The sequence below is a fragment of the Mesoplodon densirostris genome, chromosome 18 (genome assembly GCF_025265405.1).
Source record: "Mesoplodon densirostris isolate mMesDen1 chromosome 18, mMesDen1 primary haplotype, whole genome shotgun sequence".
Taxonomy (NCBI): Eukaryota; Metazoa; Chordata; class Mammalia; order Artiodactyla; family Ziphiidae; genus Mesoplodon; species Mesoplodon densirostris.
Window position 1 is genome coordinate 45105732 of NC_082678.1, and position 22852 is coordinate 45128583.

The following is a 22852-nucleotide window of genomic DNA, read 5'->3' on the forward strand; positions in this document are numbered from 1 at the left end:
AAATATTCTTCAGGTAAATACCCAGAAGTGGAATAGCTGGGTCATGTGATAGTACTATTCTTAATTTTTTGAGAAATCTCCATTCCATTTTCCATAGTGGCTGCAATTTACATTCCCACCAACAGTGTATGGGGGTTCCCTTCTCTCCACACCCTCTCCAGCACTTGTTATTTCTTGCCTTTTTGATAATAGCCATTTTAACAGGTGTAAGGTGATTTCTCATTGTAGTTTTAAAAGCACAAGATATCACCTTTTTAAAAAAATATAGCTATATTGATAAAGCTATATATAACTTGATATATCAATATATAGCTTGATAGCTATAAATTTCCCTCTAAAAAGCACTGCTTCAGCCTCATCAAATAAATTTTTGTCTGTTGTGTTTTTTATTTTATTCATCTCAGAGTATTTTCTAATTTCCCTTGTGGTTTATTCTTTGACCCATTGTTTATTTAGGAGTATGTTGTTTATTTTTGGGTATTTGTGAATTTCCCAAATTTCCTTCTGTGTTGATTTTTTTTTTTGGCCTAGCCGAGTGGCTTGCAGGATCTTATTTCCCTGACCAGGGATTGAACACAGGCTGTGGCAGTGAAAGTGCCGAGTCCTAACCACTGGACCACCAGGGAATTCCCTGTTGTTGATTTCTAACTTCATTCTACTATGTTCAGATAATATAATTTGTATGATATCAATCCTTTTAAATTTTTCAAGATTTGTTTTATGGGGCAGTCTTATTTTTGTATAGAGCTTTACTTGATACCTGCTTGATAGCTCCACTTGGATACCTCAAAGGAACTTTAAATAAATATGCATAAAATCACACTCATGACACCCCACTGCTCCTCTTCCAGTATTTCCCATCTTAGGGAAGGTGCCACTGTCCCATGAGTTCCTCTGCCCAGAAGCCTACGATCATCCTTGATGTCTCCATCTCCCTTTCTCCATAAATCCAACCCATTACTGAGTTTGGTTGCTTTTACTTTTATAGATCTGTGGAATCCATTCACTTCTTTCCACCTCCATGACCAACACCATAGTCCAAGCTGTCATCATCTCTTACAGAAACGACTGTAATTTTCCTTAGTCCAAGCTCTCACCATCTTTACAGGAACTACTGAAATTTTCCTACAAATGGTTTCTCAACCTCTACTTTTTTGCTCTCCTTCAATCTATTTTTCAGATTGCAGTCTGTTTCTATGTTGAAAATGTACTGATCTGGCTAAACTTCTGCTTAAAAATCCCATTGTAATAGGACTCCCAATTCCAACAGGGTCCATGACATCTTGCATGGTCTGGCTCTGTTGACCTCTGTAGCCTCATCTTGCCCCTTTGCTCTCTACCCTCTAGCCACACTGGCCTGCTTTCAATTCCTTGACTTCCCATCTTCCTTCCTGCCACAGGGCCTTTGTACATGCTGTTCCTTCTGCCTGGAACTTTCTTCCCTCCTGCTTTCCTTAGGTCAATCTGCTAATTCTTCAGATCTCCTTCAAGCACACTTTCCTTAAGGAAATTTTCCACTGGAGGCCCTTATCTGGCCCTGTAATTACACATTTGTTAGTGTGGTTCCTTGATTAATGTCAGTCTTTTGCAAGCTCTGTGATAAAAGAATCCTGTTTGTGTTTGTTTATCACAGTAGTCCTGGCACCGGGCACAATGGATGGCCAGAAACGGGCTCAATGAATGTTTGTTGAATACAAGGACTAAATCCCCCATCCTGGACTGAGCCTCCATCTTAGATCTCCTGTCCATCCCTGTTTCAGAACAGAGCCCAGGCCAGACTCACCACAGGGTCTCTAGGTGGCACCTAGGGCATCTCAGGGCCTCACAAAGACTCTGTACAGCAGAGTGGCTCCAGAAGTTTCCACCCAAGTCCAGCTCCTTCAGGCTTCCAGTGACCTGGAGAACAGAGAAGAGAACCTGCCAGCAGGCATCTGTGACCGGGACCCAGCTCAATCTGAGGGAAGGAGAGAGGGACAGGAAAGACATGACCTGTGTGTGTGGGGTCCGAGGTACACAGCACAGTGGGGGTCTGCCTCTCTGAGTGCCAGGCCACAGTGGGAAGTGCTGTCCCCAGGGCTGACCAGTCTCCCTGACTGTCCCTGAGTACTGCAGATAAAAAAGATGGAAAACAGCTCCCTCTGCCCTCCAGGAACTTCCAGACTGAGGCAGAAGCAGACACACAAAATGAACACTTCAGAATAGTATGGCAAGGGCTGTAGATGGACGAGCCACAAAGAGGAGGGGCACCCAGCCCAGGGTGGTGGGGGAGAGGGGCATCTGACTATAAAATAAAATGTACAGTGCGGCTCAGTTTCCCCATAAAAATGTGCATAGAAAAAAAGACTAGAAGATATACTTCAGTGATTAATGATGGCTGTTGCTGTGTGATGGCATTCTGGTTGATATTAATTTCCATCTTTTGCTTATCTACATATCCTTATTTTTCTACAATGAACATGGGTTTTGCTGTGAGAAAGCAAAAACCGTTAAAAGTCTGAAAATCAAAAGCCCAAATCCAACATTTCTTCCTCTGACTCTTTCTTTTCTGGTTCACTTGTGTGTGATTACTCCTTTCCTCCTGCCACTATCATGCCTTGTCCTCTATTCCTGTGGGCATCACACTCTATTGGTTGGATGTATGTCTTCGACTCCAAATTTTGAGCTCTTGGAAGGCAGGGATTGTGCTTGTTAATCTGTGACCTGTAGGACCTGGCGTTCAATCAGTGCCTAATAAATATTCATGGAATAAATCATGAGAGTACTAACTGATCAATACTGCAGCTGAGGTGGGGGAACCTGGATGGGGAAGTTAACGATCTTGCTGGGGTTGGAGGGTGGTTAGAGAAAGCTACGCCGTCACACGCAGGTGGTGGAGTTCAGGCTAAGTGCCTGGGGCCAAAGTGCATTATCAACACAAACAAGCAAGTCAGTTTTGCAGGGAAAAATGGAGACTGCCTCTGAGACACACACATTCCGAGGTGATGGAGGAGATCTCGGGGCCAATGTCATTGTCAACAGTCATCAAAGGGAGTGCCTGAAGCAGCTGAGAGAGTAGTTGCTTGGACAGAATCATGTCGAGAGAGAAAGAAAGGCGGGTGGGCTGTGTGGAGGGGAACTCAGGTCAGCATGGGAGGTGGAGAATACAGTGGCCAGCGCAGAGGCAGGATGAGGGGCATCAGGACAAGGCAAGGCCGCAGCAGGCCCACCCAGAAGCAGGCAGGGCGCGTCACCTGGATGGACGCTGCGGCGGAGGATCTTAGGCAGACAGGGAATGGTGGTCAGTTCTGGCAGTCAGACTTCACTGGTGACCTTGACCCTTTAGCCCCTGGGGCCAAGCTTAGAGTGCCCCCAGTGCCCAAGACAGAGGAACCAACATAGGAGCCGGAGAGAAGAGAGGGTGGGAGTACTCACAGCACTGCACCGGGGGGCCTCCATGCTTGTGCCTGCTGTCTGCCCTCAATCAGCTGAAGCCTCTTCACCTGGCAGCAGAATCTAGCGCAGAGAGTGAACCCGAGGAGCTCCATGCCGGTTTGGACGCAACATCGTCGTTCCTTGGAAAAGGGGCATCGCTTGTGTCAGGAACTCCTCGTCTTGAATCTCGTACAAACAGTGAAGCAACTGCAGAGAGTATGGCTGCAGGGAGGAACACTCACGCTGGACTTCCAATTCAGCCCGCCACAGCAATTCCCATTTTCTCTCACGAGACAGCTTGCAGTGGAAAACATTCTCCATCTCTCTTGTCTCCTGCTCGCTCAAAAGGCCAAATAGGGCTTCCCTGGTGGCGCAGTGGTTGAGAGTCAGCCTGCCGATGCAGGGGGCACGGGTTCGTGTCCCGGTCCGGGAAGATCCCACGTGCCGCGGAGCGGCTGGGCCCGTGAGCCATGGCCGCTGAACCTGCGCGTCCGGAGCCTGTGCTCCGCAGCGGGAGAGGCCACAGCAGTGAGAGGCCCGCATACCGCAAAAAAAAAAAAAGAAAAAAAAACAAAACAAAACTGCATGTATGCAATGCTTATCTATTGATATTTCCTCTTTATCTTTCTAAGCAGCTGCTCACTCTGGCCATTAGATGGCACTCAAATACCTTCTGTGCATTGAGACACTGTCCTGTTTGGTTAACAGAGGACCCAGAGGTGCTCTCCCTCTGAGGTCTGAATTTTCAGTTATCTGTTTCTGCTGCTTTGGGTCTTTGCTCCTTCCTGATGCTTCAGGGCCTTTTAGGAGCACGTTAAAAACCCCACTTTATTAAAATAATGCTAGTTTCTATTAAAACTTAACATGTGAGGGTAATGATATGTCTTACAGCCCACTAGAGTAAAGTGATGTTTCTTTTTTTTTCTTTCTTTCTTTCTTTTTTTTTTTTTTTGCGGTACACGAGCCTCTCACTGCCGTGGCCTCTCCCGTTGCGGACCACAGGTTCCAGACGCGCAGGCTCAGCGGCCATGGCTCACGGGCCCAGCCGCTCCGCGGCATGTGGGATCTTCCCGGACCAGGGCACGAACCCGTGTCCCCTGCATAAGCAGGCGGACTCTCAACCACTGCGCCACCAGGGAAGCCCGATGTTTCTTTTTTTTTTTTTGAAGATGATGGGGGTAGGAGTTTTTATTAATTAATTAATTTATTTTTGCTGTGTTGGGTCTTCGTTTCTGTGCGAGGGCTTTCTCTAGTTGTGGCAAGTGGGGGCCACTCTTCATCGCGGTGCGCGGGCCTCTCACTGTCGCGGCCTCTCTTGTTGCAGAGCACAGGCTCCAGACGCGCAGGCTCAGTAATTGTGGCTCACGGGCCTAGTTGCTCCGTGGCATGTGGGATCCTCCCAGACCAGGGCTCGAACCCCGTGTCCCCTGCATTAGCAGGCAGATTCTCAACCACTGCGCCATCAGGGAAGCCCCCGATGTTTCTTTTTTATATTCAAATTATTATGACTTGAACCCAAACCCAGATAACTTCTGGAAATTGGCCTCCCTAAAATTTCCTAGCTCCCAGCTATGTCTGAGAGTGTTCCAGGCGTTGCCCCACGGGGATTGTGAAATTGGCCCTCAGTTTCCTTCCTGACCTCCCGTCTTACTACCCTGTGTTGCTTCTGTGGTCTGAGATGCTGTCTCTGTTCCCCTGAGATGCTGGGCCCAGGTGTCTTCTCTGATCCACCAATTCTGGGGGCCCTACTCTTTTCCTGGCCTCTCTTGAAATGTGGGACAGGCCCTCCCCAATTCTCCCTGGCACAGCCAAGACCAAGATTGGAAGATATGACATTGAGCAAGACTCTCCTGAAGGATCAGGATAAAGGAAAGTGACTTCAGCAGTGGGTCACTTACAGTGACAGCTGCTGATATTGTTCCCAGAACCTGCAGGTTAGGGCTGCCTTTGGTGGCCCTTTCCCAGCTGGCAGACTTTGTAGCTCCGGCTGGTCTCCATCTGACCCTGGCAGACTCTTCTCCACACTCAAATTCTCCGGTTACCTCCATACCAGGTCAATCTGGCTTCAGACCCGCAGAAAGAGAGCAAATTCCCCCCTCCCTCCCTAAGTCCACTCCCCTCCCAACACAGGCCCCAGGATTAACCTCCTTCCAGGATGACTGATATGGAAATCCTCTTCCCTTCAGATGTGTGGTTGGTCCAATAAGGCCATCCCAACAGTCTGACAATTCATTTCCCCAAAGTCTGAGTATTACAGGCTTAGATAAAACTGTGCACTGAACACCAGTCACTAAAATCATTTGTTAAAAAATATAATCTAGTCCATCAAGTTTCCCTCCTGACCCTCCTTCTTCTAATCTTTCCCTCAATGTGAAGAAAATATCAGGACTTGGTGTCCATCCTACCATGGTCTGCTTTTAATTTCCCATGAACTTTGACAAGAATACATACAGTAAGTCCCCTACATACGAACCTTCAAGTTGCGAACTTTCAAAGATTGAACGTGCATTCGAATGTCCAGTCACGTAAATTAGTTCATGTGTCTGGCGTACACTGTCACGTGCGTGCATCCTCTACAAGTGGTTGTGCAGCTTGCCCTCCACCTCCATTGCTGACAATCCTTCAGCTCTACCATCTCCCACCTCCTCTCCCTCCTCCAGTCAGTAACTCTTCTTGCCTGTTCACTCGACGCCAGCCCCTGTAATGCCAGCTGTCGTACTGTACTACTGTCCTTTTCAAGGTACTGTCCTGTAAGATTAAAAATGTTTTCTTTATTTTTTGTGTTTGTTTTTTACGTATTATTTGTGTGAGAAATATTATAAACCTATTACAGTACAGTACTATATAGCCGATTGTGTTATTTGGAAACCTAGGCTAACTTTGTTGGACTTACAAACACGCTCACAAACAAATTGGACTTACAAACACGCTCTTGGAACTGAACTCATTCGTATGTGGGGCACTTACTGTACACCCCCATTGCCATCTTCAAAGATCCAACAATACTCTATAAGTACAAACTATTCTTATTACAGATTTAGATTTAGGAAAATAATCCAACCCACTTCTCTAAGGCAACCTGCAGGCATAGTTCTTCAAAGGACACAGTCTACTTACATCATTTACAAAGAACACACTCTCTCACTCTGAGTAACCTCATTTGACTTAACTGTATTTAAGGCTCAGCCAAGGGTGATGATTCGTGCCTGTCTTACACGTGTAAAAGAATCCACAATGGGATCCTCATAGGACCCAGGCAAGGCACATCAAAGTCTCCACCCCAGAAGGAAGAAACCATGCATAACTTTCTAGGGACACTTTTTACTTTGAAAACATTTCAAACTTACAGAAAAATTGCAAGAGTAGTACAGTGAAATCCTCTATAACCTTTAGCTAGATTCCCCTAATGATTAACTTTATGCCATATTGGCTTTCTAACTCTCTCTGTACACTTACTATTATTTTATTTTTAAATTATTTTTAACTGATTATTTATGAATAAGTTGCAGATGTCATAGCCTTTTACCTCAAACGACTTCAGCAAGTATCTGCTAAGAATAAGCAAAGGACATTTTCTTATATAACCATAGTATGATGATCAAATTCAGGAAATTTAACATTGATATAATACTGATATCTAATTACCTGTAACTTCAAAAATGACATTTCCCCCTTTTTCTTTAAGTTAAACTATTAGGATTACAAAAACAAAGTGTGGAAATATGTAGAGTTAAAAAGTAAAAATGTCCCTGTAACTTTCCCCATCATCCCATCTACTCCCCAGGGGTAACCAGCGTTAGCATCTTGACATGAGTGAAGATACACTTCTCTGCAAACTACATATATAGGACATAATTTGTTTGCAAGTTGATTCTTTTTCTCTTAAACTATTTTGCAGTTCCTTCCATGTTAGGACCTATGGATCTGTCATTCTTTTTCTTTTTTTTTTTTTTTTTTAATTTTTGCAGTACACGGGCCTCTCACTGCTGTGGCCTCTCCCGTTGTGGAGCACAGGCTCCGGACACGCAGGCCCAGTGGCCATGGCTCACGGGCCTAGCCGCTCCGCGGCATGTGGGATCCTCCCGGACCGGAGCACGAACCCGTGTCCCCTGCATCGGCAGGTGGACTCTCAACCACTGCGCCACCAGGGAAGCCCTGTCATTCTTTTTCTGTTTCGTAGTTGGTTTGGAATAATTGATTTAATCAGTCCAATGTGATGGAAATTTAGCTCATTTTCATTTGCATTTTGCTTTGTACACATGTATGTTTTTGTGCACCCCTGTGAGTACCTCTAAGGGATAGATTGCTAGAAAAGAAATTTCTGGATTGAAGGGAATACATATTTAAAAATTTTGGTTCAGAAATGTGCTTTTCTTGGGAACTCACTTATTTTTCTCTTTCAAGCTCTTCATCTAGCAACTGGCCATAGTGCCTCTTTGGTTTGTCCTCCGGGAAGTTTTTAAGTCAAGCATTTGGTCCATCTTTTAAAAACATATACAAAATATAATGTTAAAGCACATGCTTCATGTACCACCTTTACTTTTCATTTCATTTTATCTCCTCCCTGTCCTCATTTTAACTTTGCTTGGTATATGTAGCAACTTCATGCAATTCTGTTTTACTTTATATCTCTATATGGATATAAATTTGTACAACGAGTCCTTCCAGAACAAGATGGCCTGTGAGTACATAAAGTGGTTGAATTGAGGTTTTTAACGACTGTCCTGGGAGTGGGGAGCGGGGCCAATGACAGTATCTATTGAGTGGGATCCGCTTCACGCCAGGCACTTTGCGGAGCCAGGTCACTTCATCTTCCCAGCAATTTTCTAAGATGGGGATCATTGTCCTTATTTTGCAGATGAGACCAGACCTGAGAGACTCCAAAATCCACGTCCTCGTCCCTGTGCCACCTGCTGCCTCCAACGTGTTGAAAGGTGACGGGTGAGTGTATTCACCTCCAACAAGCTTATTGGCTCATCACTCCCAAGGCTGCTTCTAAAAGGCAGTTGGGATGCGGGTTAGCTGTGCATCTTGAGCTTATTCTGGTCCTCACCACTAGGGGAGGCTTCAGCCTCTCAGAACACACCTGTGTCCATTACATTAAGTGGACTGTCACTTCCTGCCTCCCCCTCGAGTCTTTGAGCTGGGAAGTACAGAGGTTAGATGATGACCTCTGAGTGTATGTATCCAGCTCCATGGATGTCAATCAAAGCAAAGGGGCTTTAACTGGGGCAGGAGGATCTGGGATGAGCTCTGGGGTAGGACTTCTGCCCGGTGAGAGGTGCTAAGTGCAGGAACAAGTTATGGGAGGTAAGTGTGGAATTCCCTTCTAGGAGCCTTTAAGAACGGGCCAAATCCTCTGCCATCTGGGGCTAAGCGTAGAGAATTGATGAGGCCCCTCGTGGCAGCCTCGCTAAGCCTCCTTAGAAAACTACAAATCTGCTATGTCAACTTGTCATTAAACTCCATTAGTCAAGGCTCTCTTTTCTTAACAAAATTTTCCTTGGCCATCAGGTGGTGATAGCTCAACAGAAATCAGACTGTACAGGACTTAGAGCCACGAGAGAAAGCATTAAGAGCAGTTTAAGAGGCTGTGATACCAAGACAGGGAGACCTTTCTGGATCTCCTGGGCTCCTACTCTGATCACTGTTGGTCAGATCACAGGGCAGGGCCCCGCTGCCCAGTGAATCCTGGGCAGATGAGGTGGGTGCACTTTCTCAAGGGGGCATGGCCTGGAGCAGTCAGACCAAGGCCTTTTGATCTGCAGAGTTTCTCCCAGACTAGGGAGGTCTATCACTCTAGGGGTAAAAGACCTATAGGGAGAAGCCACTGACCATTTTATTTTGCCTGTCTACTCCTTGGACTGTAACTTTTTCAAGGGCAGAGATTATGTCTATCTTGTACACAGCCATACTTCCAGCACCTAATACAGTGAATTAGTTGAATGTATTAGAAGCTCAATATATATTTGTTGAACAGAGGAATGAATGAATAGTAAGCCAGTGCCTGGCTTCTTGGGGCTTTACCAGTACTTGGCTTCCTTTAGCAAATTGGTCCTTTACCTCTTGCCTTTTTCCTCAGGGTTTTGCCAAAAAACTTGCGCAAGACCTGTGGCTAACAGATATTTGCTGAATTATGTACTCCCTTGACAGTATTACTGTGCCTCTTGTGGCCACCGGGGATCCTGCTGAGTTTGGTCCAGAAGAGTGGTTCTCTCTGTGTGAAGCCAAATGCGTTAAACGCCTCAGTCCTCATCTGTATCTATTGAGGTTATGTTTTTTTTTTTATTATTTTTTCATCTTATAAATTTTGTTTTTGTTTTAAATTGTTATTGGAGTATAGTTGATTTACAATGTTGTATTAGTTTCAGGTGTACAGCAAATTGAATCAGTTATACATATACATATAATCCACTCTTTTTTAGATTCTTTTCCCATATAGGCCATTACAGAATATTAAGTAGAGTTCCCTGTGCTCTACAGTAGGTCCTTATTAACTATCTATTTTATATATAGTAGTGTGTATATGTCAATACCAATCTCCCAATTTATCCCTCTCCGCCTTATTCCCAGTAACCGTAAGTTTGTTTTCTACGTCTGTGACTCTATTTCTATGGAGTTTTAAGTTCTGAATTCCAGTCCCTCCCATGTCACTACAGTGAAGGGTGTGTGGTGGGAAAGTGGCAAGAGGTGGTGCTGGAGAAGCAAGTTGGGGCCAGACTGTGAAGGGCTTACCGTGTGAATTCATTTGGCAGGGAGTGTGTTTGGTCAATTTCTAACAGTATTCTGCACAATTCCAGGTACAAAGTACGTGCTCGGTAAAAGATGCATGATTTCTAATTGTGCAAGACTGTGCAGAAGGGATGGAAAATGTAGACCTGGCTCTAAGCTCAGCCCCCTGGAATGGCTCAATTAATACTCTCTGAGAGGTAGAAGAGAAAGAATCCCTATTTCCATCGATTTCTTATTTGTATTTGTTTACCCACATCTGGACTAACTAAAGGAGCCGGTTCTGGGTTCTTCCTTCTTGCTTTGTACTCTCTCAGAGGAAAATGGCTCAAACCCTGTAAGCTCTGGTATGATGCAGGGAGCTCTGATGTCAGTGCCCAAAGTGCATCAGCAGCAAAAAGGGTCCCCAAGGTCAGGCCCCACCAGGCAGGGAACTGGGCATCAAAGGCAGGCCCCCCTCTCTCTCTCCAAACTCTGGGGCACCCACTCTCAAAACTCTGGTCCCTGCACAGCCTTGGGAAAATGCTGAAACTGCAGAGGCCCATTGAAAGGCTCTGTGTCAGGTGACCTGCCTCTCTCCATCATCCTTCGCATTAACCTGCCCCTGAGCCATGGCCTGCATCTGCCCTTTCTCTCCATCCCCTTTGCTCCTCGTCATTTCTTCTCTGGATTCCTGTGATAATCAAGTCTCAAAACTCTACTCCCTGCCTCCGATCTCACCGCTTCCAACCCGTCCTCCACATAGGCAGCCAGAGAGATCCTTCTAGAGCACAAACCTATTCATGCCACACCCCTGGATAAACCCCTCTGATCGCTCCCCGTTGCTGTGTGGCGTTCCAGGTCCTCTGACCTCTGTTCACACTTCAGGTCTTACCTGTATCCTCTCCCCGTGCGCTCCCCACTCCAGCCTCATCTTGTCACTGTCCCTCAAGCCACCATGTTCCATCCTCCACTTGGTACCTTTGGTCAGACTCTTCATCCACCTGAGATGCCTTTCTCCTAGTTGATGAAATTCTCATCTAAGGACCAGTTCAGATGTCACTTCTTCTTGGAAGGCTTCTTCCATTGTCCCAAACACAGTTTCTTCTTAGGCCTCACATAAATTATTTTCTATTATAGAGGGCTGTGCTCTTGTCTGTCTCCCCTCCTTCAGACCATGAGCTCCTTGAGCACAAGAATTGTACTTTATTTCTTTCTGTATTCCGTTCCTCTCACTGCCCTGCAGAGTGCTTGGCACATATTTGGTGCATAATAAGTATCTGGAGAATTGTAAAATTAATTGAGCCCACAGGATGGACACAGAGACTGCCTTGTCGGGACAGCCTTTTCAGTCTAGAAGGGCAGACAGAAGTTGAGAAGGGACACAACTGAAAGCAATGAAGCTCTGAGAACAGAGGGGGTGGTACATGAACTACTGGGCTGTGTCTGTCCCTTGGTGCCTGGACTGGTCATTGTCTCTTGCTTTCACATCCATGCCTGCCCTTCTCCTGCAGCTGTTTTTCAGGCCCCTTGGCACTGCCTTTTCTTTTTGGCAGGAGATTGGAGCCTGGAGGGAAGGGAGAATTCAGGGCATTTCCCCTTCTCTCTGCTGTGGGCAGAGGAGGGCATTTCTGGCCATGGCTGAATCTGCATGGCTTTTCCAGATCCCTGCTGGACATACCTCCCTCCGTGGTCTCACTTCCTGCTGGGCAGCCTCTGCTGTGGTCCTAGCTCGGGCTGGATGGTCCTGGCTTCTGGGTTTTGGTAACACCATCATCTCCCTGTGTCCTGCAGCCCTTGAAGGACGCTGGCCTCCCGCTGTTGTTAATTTTGGGGTTGCTTCATCATTCCTGTTTGGCTTTCTAGCTTTTTCATCCCCATTGTGGCCCATCATCTGTATTAAATTCCCTGTGTTTGAAATACTAGAATGGTTTCAGTTTTCTTGACTGTCCATTGCAGTCTTGCTGAGACCAGCTGAAGCTTCAGCCCTGGGGTTCCTGGACTAGCCTCTGTCCTTGCTTCTACTCATAGGGGTCACTTGCCTTGATCATAGTGTTCCTGCAAGACAGCCATTAGAGGTCAATATAAGAGCCAGAGTAGTGCCCTGTCGTCATATGCCTTATGACTCCCTTTGGGTGATTTTGGAGATCTGATCCTTGGCTGAACCAATTTTTCCATGCCTTTTGGTTCCTTTGAAGGAGGATCTTAGATCCTGGAAGGACAAGGTAGGGGTGCTGGTGCAAGACCACAACCCACACGTAGCCACTACTTTCAGGAAGCTAACTTCCTTCTGTGCCTCGACACTTAGAAGAAAACTGTTTGAAATACATTCAGAGGGTAGTCAACTTGTGGAATTCATTATGTCAAGAGCTGGTGTTGATAGGATATATAAAATCCTTCCTGAGAGGGCTGGCTGAACTCAACCATTGATCTGTGTAGGATTATTAATGGGAATCAGTCTGTCATGTGGCCATCCTCACCGTGGAACAGTGATAACGTATCTCAGGGGACCCCACTGGAGCCAGGACCTGGGCTGGGTGGCCCCAGGGCTGACCCCATGGGTGGTTCCCACACTCCTTTGCGGGATGGCAGGAGGTGAAGAGACTCTTCCAACTTCTGGTGGAGTTCAAGACGTGTGGATTGAGATGAGAAGAGGGAGGCTGGAGAGGAGTTAGATGGGACACTTGAAGGAAGTGGATGGGACCAGGTGCAAGCTTCCCTTGGAGAGGAGAAACACAAATATTGAAAGCTTCAGTTTAAGTCAACATGACTCTTATTGGGCAAGGAGATGGGAAAAGAGGAAGAGCACAGAGAGGGTGAGGAAAAGAGATGTGGAGACCAGAAAAGAGAAGGACATTTCCACAAGGGTCATTGTGGAGAGAGCATGCTAGGAAAGACAGGAACTCAACACAGATGACCATATGCTATAAGATAGAAACTTTGGGGACCTCCATGGGCCAGGTATGTGGGAACGCAGAGGTGAAAGTGACATAGTTCCTCACTCATGCTCTAGTTGTGGAGACAGGTGATAAAAAAGACAGTCATGATTCCTTGTGGTAAGTATTCTCATGCATGGTGTGCCCATTGCTACGGGAGTTTGAAGAACGACCCAGGCATCCACCAAGGCCAACTTCGGAGGTCAGGGAAAGCTTCCAGGAGGAAGGGACTTCTGGGTGGAGTCTTGAAGAATGAGTTTCAGTTATCCAGGACAAGAGGAAGCAGTGAAGGTGTGGAAGGGTGTTGAGGGCATCTGGAGGGTGGTACTCAAAGGCCTGAAGTGAGTGAGAGAGTAGGGCCAGTTTTGGGAGCTGGAGTGTGGAGTAGAGAGGTACGTGGGAGAGTGGTGATGGGGATCCTGTGATGTGAAGAGGTGAGTGATGGGGGAGTGTGTCTTGAAAAGCCTGATGCTACTCTAGGAGTTTGGGGACTGTTCTCCTGTGAGCAATGGGGAGCTGAGAAAGGAATATGGCAGAGGGGTGATACACTCAGATTTGTGGTTTAGAGAGATGACCCTGACTGCAAAAGTTCAGACTGAGGCGGGGAGACTGCACGGGTGCTTGTGATGGTTCATCTGAGACTCTAGTCTAGCAGGTAGTTAGGTCTGGTCCCGCCTCTGACCAGGATCCATGGGACTCCAATGGGGCAGAAGTGAGAGAAATGTCAGGGCTGGCCAGGCTCTGAGATGGGCATCCAATCTTGTGCACAGGGTGCTCTTTCCTCCACAGCCGACGCGGGTCTGACCTTCTGTGACTCAGTGGGGCGAGTGCTTTGCAGGTGGAGGCGAAGGTTTAATAGCTGCTGATGAGTTGTGAGAGTGCGGGTTTTTCGGGAATGGATGTGAAGGAGGCGACTGTATACAGCTCCATTCCTTTATTAACTTAATGAGTTTGGCTGCTTTCCTGGAAATGCAAGTGCCATTTGGCACCATCACTGCTGCTTCAGAAAGGGTGTCATTAAACTGAGAATCTGTAGGAATGCACAATGGTGATAAACGAAGCTGCTTGGGAGATTACAGAGCATCATGCAGACTTTGCAAGGACCTTCAAAATGGAGAACACTCTCGCTCTGAGGTCAGTATGCAGCTAGGGGCTGGGGGTGGGGTGGTGGAAACCAGAACAATTATCTGGATAATCCAATCCAAGCAGGTAATAATGAGGAATATTTGAAGGACTAATATTAAAGTTATATCAAAGTAAAGCTGAAGCAGAGACTTCAAAGGGGCCAGACCACCTCCCAGCCCCCCATTCACTAATGCAGCCCCTAGTCTGTGTTTCTAAAGGCAGGACCTAAGTGTGGTGGATTTATTCTTTCCATAACCTGGCTTTGCATCAGATTGTCCTCGTGGTTCCTAGACCCACTGGGAGAACCCTGAGATAAATTACTTCTTCCAAACATGAGACTTGGAAAACCAAGGGCTGAGACCAGATGTTTGGGCAAGATGGGAACAGAAATCTCTCTTCCTGTTTCTTTTGTTCTTTGGAATGGGTGGGGACTTGATATTAGGGGGAGACTGGGGCAGTCATTGGGCTTTTGAATTCATCATATTGTTGTGAAACTCTTTCTCTCTGAATTGAGTCTGAACCCGAGAGTTGCATGTGGAACCATGGGACAATAAAGCCTTCCCAGATGATGTCAGCCAAAAGACTTTGTCATAACTGACATTATGCCAGGTTCCCAGGAGCCACAGCTGCAGGGAGTGTGGGACGAAGCGGTCCCAGCAACCCCCTCTTACGCTCTCTCTGGCCCTCCCAGCAAGCCCGTAAAGGTGGTAGTAGTCGGTACTTTGCAGGTGAGAAGTGGAGGCTCAGAGAGGTAGAGATGCTTGGCAAAGTCCACTTAGTTGGATTGAACTCAGATTGTCTTATGCTGAAGATCGTCCCTCCAAACCTGTATCCGTCCTTGCTGATGAGGAAGGTGTATATATGGTGAGGGGGAAGGGGAAGCTGGGACGAAGTGAGAGAGTGGCATGGACACATATACACTACCAAACGTAAAACAGATAGCTAGTGGGAAGCAGCTGCATAGCACAGGGAGATCAGCTCGGTGCTTTGTGACCCCCTAGAGGGGTGGGATAGGGAGGGTGGGAGGGAGACGCAAGAGGGGATATGGAGATATATGTATACGTATAGATGATTCACTTTGTTATACAGCAGAAACTAACACACCATTGTAAAGCAATTATACTCCAATAAAGATGTTTAAAAAAAAAATGTCCACGTAAAGTCAGGGGTATTTTTGTTTGTTTAAAAAAATTTTTTGGGGGGCTTCCCTGGTGGCGCAGTGGTTGAGAGTCCGCCTGCCAATGCAGGGAACACGGGTTCGTGCCCCGGTCCGGGAAGATCCCACATGCCGCGGAGTGGCTCGGCCCGTGAGCCATGGCCTCTGAGACTGCGCGTCCGGAGCCTGTGCTCCGCAACGGGAGAGGCCACAACAGTGAGAGGCCCGCGTAACGCAAAAAAAAAAAAAATTTTTTTTTTTTTTTTTTTTGCCACGCGGCATGCAGGATCTTAGTTCTCTGACCAGGGATTGAATCTGTGCCCCCTGCAGTGGGAGCGCAGACTCTTAACCCCTGGGCCACCATGGAGGTCCCTTAAAGTCACGTTAGAGCTCAACCCAGCCTGAGAAAAGTGTCTGTGGTTCCCTCCATCCATCCCCTCTTGGCTCCCATCCCGGGCAAGGATTCCACATGGTTGCGCGCTTTTATAAAATTTTTTATTTTTCAATTACATGCTCATTGTAACAAATCCAAACAACACAAAAGTGGATAAGACAGGTGGAGAAAGGCCTCTCCTCCTCCTCCCAGTTCGAGACCTTTTTTTTATGCTTATGACACATTGAGTAGTGGTTGAAGGTGCCTCTCAGGGATCAGATGGCCAGGCTGGACCCTGGGCTCCACCTCTTACTAACTTCACAGCCCTGGGAAAATTACTTAACTTCCTGATGCCTCAGCTTCTTTTTCTGAAAAATGGTATAATAGTACTCATCTCATCAGGTTGTTGTAAGGATTAAATATTTAGATAAGTGCCTGGCAAAGAATACGTATTCAATAAATCATTAGCTATTTTTTATTATATATAGCTTTTAAAATCCAAAATGAGTATTAACACTATACATATTGTGCTGCAACTTCCCTTTTCACTTTACAATATGTTGTAGATTTCGTTCCAAGTCTGTACATATGGCACTTTTAAAAATGGTGGTGTAGAATTTTATTTGTATGGAGGTACTATAATTTATTCATTCAGATATGGACAGACATTTAAATCATTTCCACTTTTTCTTTGTTTTTATAAACAATGTTACAACACTGTGCTTTTGTAAGATACACGTTTTCTAGAGTTGGGATCACAGGATTTTAGGCTATATATATTTATATTTATATAGATAGATTTAAAAATTGATTACATATTTACAAATTTTTGCCAAAATATGTTGCCAATTATATTCTCACTGACAGCATAAGAAGACCTGTTTACTCAACTTTAACCAGCACTGAATTTACCCATAACTACTGGATTAAAGACGTATCCAACTAACTTTGTCCATGATAAAGTTGTTCATCCAAAAGTAAACTAGGTCCCTACTTTACACCATTGAAATGCTCAAATGGTATAAACGAAACCAGCAACCCACAGAAAAGGATGACAAAGGACATAAAACCTTTTTAGCACAATTTTGAACTAAAGATGACTATGTCCAGGGGGCGCTATTCAAACATTCTCTAATCCTTATGACACCTACTCATTACTACCCCTGCCCCCATTTTAGAGATTAGAAAACTGAGGCATTGAGGGATCAAGTATCTCGGGGTTCTAAGAGCAGAAAGAGAGGAGAAGCCTCAGGGCACAAACACTTTTCAAGTGTCCTCTTGCCTCACTTTTGCAATTATACCATTAACCGGAACAAGTCACATGTCGAGTTCAGGATCAGGTGGGGGGAAGAACAGTCAGTGGGGTGGATACAAGAAGGAGTGAGCAAGTGTGGAGCCATAAATGCAACAATATACCACAGCGAGGGGACCTGATGTTGGGAAAGAGCCATGATTTATTTCTACAAAGCATGCAAAAGGAAAAGGTGGTTCTAGAGACAGCGCAGGATGTAGGATAGTTTGATTTCAATACAACAGGAGCTAAATTGGACATATTGGAGGAAATTTGGAGAGAAGGGTTAGTTAAGCCCATTAGGCAGGGAGCAAAGGGTTAGCATTTAGGACTGCAAATAAGGCTCAAGGGACCTTACTATCTGTTTAACTTTTAATCAGTGCCCGGCTCTGGACTAGGCATGTTGTATGCATTGTCTCATTTAATCCTTACAGAGGCAGGTGAGAAAACAGGCTCAGAAAGGTTGAGCAACTTGCCCAAGGTCCCACAGTGAGTAAGTATAGATTTGAGCCTAATTCTCTCTGGCTCCCAGGCCTGAGGGAACCAGGAATTGGCAGTGAGAGAGGAGGAGAGGAGTGGAGTAAGGAGTGCTGAATTGCAGAGATCTGTAGCATCAAGTCACTTCCGTGCTGGGCAGAGTGAGCCTGGATGAAGACGCCTCCTGACAGCACAGAGGCTTAGATGGTGAGTTCCTGGGGACAGCGGCCACTTTCTACTCCAGCCCTCCTGCCTGGCAGCGTCTGGCAGAGTAATAACACCTAGCGCTAAGGGAGAGAGTCCCGTGGGCCAGGTGCTGTGCTGAGCCTTTACAGCCCTCGTCTCAGTCCCCACGACAGTACCGAAGTGGTAGGTCTGCTATTACCCCCATTCTATACACGGGACAACGGCAGTCAGAGGATTAGGTACCACGTTCATATTCACAAAGCGAGAGGAGGGGCAGGACTGGGAGGCAGGTTGTGGGGCCCTAGGTTCATGCTCTGAAATGCTCAGTGACGCTGCCCCATGGAGAGAGCAGGTGCGCCAAAGGTGACAGTAGTGGGAGATGGAGCATCCGAATAGGGAGACCCTCACGGAGAGGAGTTTGAAGCTTCACCATCGTAAACATGTGGGGGCTTATGACTACCAGCCGAGAATCGGACTAAGTGTTTTATGTATTTCAATTAATCCTCAAAAGTACCTGGGTTCGCCCATTTTAGAGACGAGGAAACTGAGGACCATTTGCTAAAAACCATACCACGCCACTCACATGTGCTAAAGCTGCCGGCAAACCTGGTCCTGGCTGACCTCAAAGCCTATGCTTACCCGCTGTGCTCTCCATTACTGCATTCCCCATCGTATTGTGGCTCCTCCTGGCTGAGCCTGACAGTTACGCCCAAATACCCTTCGAGTGCGCAGAAAAGGAGCGAGGCCCCGGATCTCCAAGGACTGGGGACTTAGTCCAGGTAAAGGAAGTCTGGCTGTAGATTCTCTGTGGGAGGGGCACAGGTGAGCTCCAGACCTCCCCATCCTGGGAGGAGAGTTCCTATGAGCTTGAATAAACCAGATCAGGTCCTTTTGCCGTACTCTACATCTCCAGTGCTGGGCCAGCCATGCAGGCAGGAGTTGAGCAGGAAATGTGTCTTCCCTCTACATCCAATAATTCCCACAACCTTTTCCTCCCCAAAGTCATTAATAACAATCTTCATCACCGCAGCATATGCTAACGATTTATGATTACACGGGGAGTAGAACATTTTCATATACACAACATTTTTCATCCCAGGTTGAGTTAATTACAAATGACTCACAAGCAAGGAGCATTTCCTCCAGCAATCCATTGCAAACAATGGTGTCTTGTTCTCCCTTCTCCACCTGCAGCAGGAATTTGCTGCCTTTCTCCAGCTTCTACAACCTTCCCTCATGTATCACCATTGCTCTAAATGAGTCACACTAACCAACGGAAAAGCACTCTGAGACTTTTGACTCAGTAACTTCTTCCTGATAAAAGCAAGTTCAAAAAATATGGGAGCCCATTTTGAAAACTGAGTCCAAAAGTTTCTCATTGCTCTCACCACCTATGTCCATAAGATGTACAAGAAATCATGGTGTTTTGGAGGTGACTGAGGAGGTGACTGAGGGACCTTAAAGTTCATTTAGGCAGTGAGGTGACAGAATGCTGCTGGGTGAGAGCAGGGCTGCACTGAGCATAGCTTTCCGAATTGGTGCATTTTCCACAATTTTAAGGTAATAAAATAGTGATTGCAAATACCTAATATTTATATAGTTCTACTATGTACCAGGCATGGTTCTAAGTCATATATATCTATATAGATATATTACACAACATCTCACACCCCTTCTGAAGTAACAACTATTAGTATTCCCATTTTACAGATGAGGAAACTGAGGCACCAATTACTAAGTGACTTGTAACTTGCCCAACATCATACAGCTGATAAGGGGTGGAGTCAGGATTCAGATCCAGGTGATCCCACTCTAGTCTGAACTCTTATCTAGTCTGCTGTCCCAACTTTCTGTAGCACGTAACCTAAATGTTTTCATACTTTGATATGGTGATTCTGAAGACTATAAATAAAGACATTGTGTGAACAAAGACCGTGAGTTTTATAGAAAAGGCAGTCAAAGTGTTACACCTTTTTTAGGGCTCTCTACCCCCACCAGACAATGGGAACCTCCTGTCTTCTCACTCAATGGAATCACCTCCCTCAGTCCTGTCTCTGTGAGGGATCCTAGTGGAGAGGACCTTCTTGGATTTGGAGAACCTGGATTTGAGGTCTGGTGTCATCCCTTTCTGGCTAAGTGGTGAGAAAGGACACCAGTCTGGGTCTGGGCGTGGTCTTCCACTAACAAGTTATGTGCCCTCGGGCATGTTGCTTTTCTCTCTTGGTCTTAATTTCTGCATTTGCAGAATGAAGGGATTGAACTGGATGATTATCAATGTCACATCTTGCTCCATCAGAGCGATTCTAGTGCAGGTGACAAAAATCATTCATCTGGTGAACCAACTTCAGATCATTTTGGTGGTGGCCATCTTCTGGAGAGCAATTTTGAATTCAAATTCAGGCTCAGAGGAAAAGAGTGACTTGACCTATTCATGAACCCTGCAGGAGGTCTGGGGACTGTTCTTGCAGATATTTGACACTCCAGTCCTGCTAACCCCACTTTTCAGATGAGGAAGCCAAGGCTTAGAGAGGTTAAGTGGTTTTCCTAAGGCCCTACAGTGTGGCAATGATGGAACTGGGACCAGAAGCCAGTTCTTCTACATATTTATTATTTAACAGTCACTGTATTAGGAGCTGGCATAATAGCTAATAATGGCTGACGTTTACTGAAAGTTCACTATGTCCTCACCATGTGTGATACATTAAATTATTGTTTAGCACATCTTCCTTTCTCCTCAATCTCCAATCCAGAGAAAAGTGAGTGAGAAATGTGTGCTTATTGTCATATGACCCTGAGATTTTATGGTTGTTATGCAGCAATAGCTAACTGGTACAGACATTGGTACCTAAAGTGGAATCCTCCTATAACAAAACCCTGAAATATGTGGCTTTGAGACATAGTGAGGAAAGTGTTTTAGGAGGTTGGTAAAATAGCACTCGTGTTATTTAATAGTGAAACATTTGGTAAAGCTGTCACTTGCAGTAACCTAGAAGGTAGAAAAATCTGCCTAAAGCATTTGTCAAATTTGGTAAAGAGATTTTCAGGCAAGATGTTGGAAGTATGACCTGGCTGCTGCTAAATGCATTTGAAAGAGATAAGTTCAAAAAGGAATTGGTCAGTTTGCAAGCAGAATTTCAAGGGACGGTAGAGAACCCAGAGATTGCCAGGTTGGAAAATAAAATGATTTTCACCAAATCAAAAGTGTGGCCGTTACAACACAGTCTTGGGGAGAAGACCAAATTTAGGGCTTTGTATGTAAGATTTTGTGGGTTGTACAACAGCTGACTGATAGGTACTCTAGCAATGACTTTGCATGTATTATCTCATATAATACTTATAATAACCCTATGATATAATAATCACATAAAATGTAGTTTATTATTCAGGTATGGTGAGGCCAACTGACAGATCAGGAGTTAGTTACCATTGAAAAGATAGTCTGTTACTCACAGTTCAGAAGAGGAGGGGCCATGCCATGCCATGCAGGGTCACATGGGGAAGCATCAGTGTTGCCTTAGAGGCAGAGGGAATAAAGTGGATAAGAGTCTTTATTGTGGTTTCTGGGAAGGGACAGGCAAGACACAGTAAGCAGGAGATTTAGGATTGGCTAGTTTGGATAATTTCAGCAGGCTCTCGGGTATAGGGACTGTCCTGAGTTTTCTGGTGTTCAGGCATGCCTGGTGAACAGGCATGGTGTTCATGTATGTCTATGTACAAGGCACACGAGGACACACATGTATACCTCTACATGATGTGTGTGTGTGGGGATTTCAGGCCTGAAATTAGAACCCTCCGAACCCATCCAGCCGGCTCCTTCCTGAGCCAGGCCCTGGGCAGAGAGGTAGCATAGGAGCCCCTGACAGGAACCATTAATTTGCTCTTTTCTCACTGGGCCTGGAGTAAAATGAAGCTTGTTTTCCCTTTCTACACAATGAGAAGAAGTGTATCGATTTTTCCTCACTTCTGATTGTTCACATTAGAGGCTTGTTTCTAGGTAATTGACACCCAGATCATTCGTTTTACTGCACAAACATATTTTACAGGTCGCTTTCCCCTTTGAGACATAGTCCTGGGTGAACCTGAAACAAGTCCATTTTGTAGATAGGTGCTTCCTTGCATAGAGAACATCCCTCAAAGAGCAAGTTCAGCTGCTGTGGTGGCCCCCTTTCAATTGCTTCTTTGTTCGCCCATTGATGTGTCCAAAACATTGTGTTGAGTGCCAGTGATTTGTGGACAGAATCCAAGGGGTGGGCCAGGCTGCGGTTGAGGGACACCAGGCAGTCCTTGCTTGCAGAACCATCAGTCCAAGATTGTCATGTCAGCCTAGAGGAGGCCTTCCTCCCATCCTCCTTAGGAAGCAGTAAGGAAATTCAGGGATGAGAGAAAAGGAAGAGGAAGGGGAGAGGGCAGGGTAAAGATTCGACACACAAGGCCAGCAATGTCCCTTTTCCTAGCCTTGCCTCACTTGCGCTAACATGGCAAAGGATGCTGTCCATCTTCCACATCCAATCCTCCTCATTCTCAACAAGAGTTAGTCTTCTCTGAGCCTGTGAACTAGGAGGATGCCTCCTTCCTCTGGTCCCCTCCTTCCCAGGTCAGCATCTGACCCCTTTCTTACATTTTGACCTAGGTATCAATCCAAATTCACTGTGATGTAATTTCTTTGAAGGCACGAACCATTCCTGACTCCGTCCCCAGCTTCCCCAGGAAGAACATCTAATACCACCACCTGTGCACTGGGTTCACCCTCATTCCTTGGTGTAAATCCTGAGAGCTCCCTGGGATGGAAAATGGCAGCCACCACTTCCAGATGATGCTGACATTTGTCTGCACACCTAGCACGGACCCCCATCCCAACCCCTGGTTTGTTGTCGTCTCCCTGAGGTCGTCTTAGCTTGATTCAAGGCTAATTTCCCTCCTTCAAGGTGGAGTGAAGAGCAGTAACTCCTTCTCACCTTTCCATGGAAAGCTCGGTTCCCAAGCATTAGTGTCACCCGTGCCAGGAGGAGGAGGAGGTGAGAGGGAGGAAAGAAGATCTAGGCTCAAAGGCAATAAAGGGTTATGGCTTTTCACCACCCCCCAGAGGGGTAGGCATCTTTCTGGCAGCCTGTGGGCCCTGGAGGAACTGGGGTGCCTTGTGTGCTCAAGGGAGGATCAGTGATTCTTCCAGGAGCCTCAGCTTGGCAACA

At 46.1% G+C, this 22852-nt stretch overlaps 1 protein-coding gene across 1 annotated transcript in view; it reads right to left on the reverse strand.

Annotated features, from left to right (window-relative positions):
• Window positions 1–22852, reverse strand: part of NLRP1 (NLR family pyrin domain containing 1) — a 169037-nt gene that overhangs the window by 13944 nt on the left and 132241 nt on the right. The window contains 3 exon segments of the mRNA XM_060082798.1: window positions 1784–1954; window positions 3412–3551; window positions 3553–3775. Of these exon segments, the coding sequence (XP_059938781.1) occupies window positions 1784–1954; window positions 3412–3551; window positions 3553–3775 (534 nt within the window).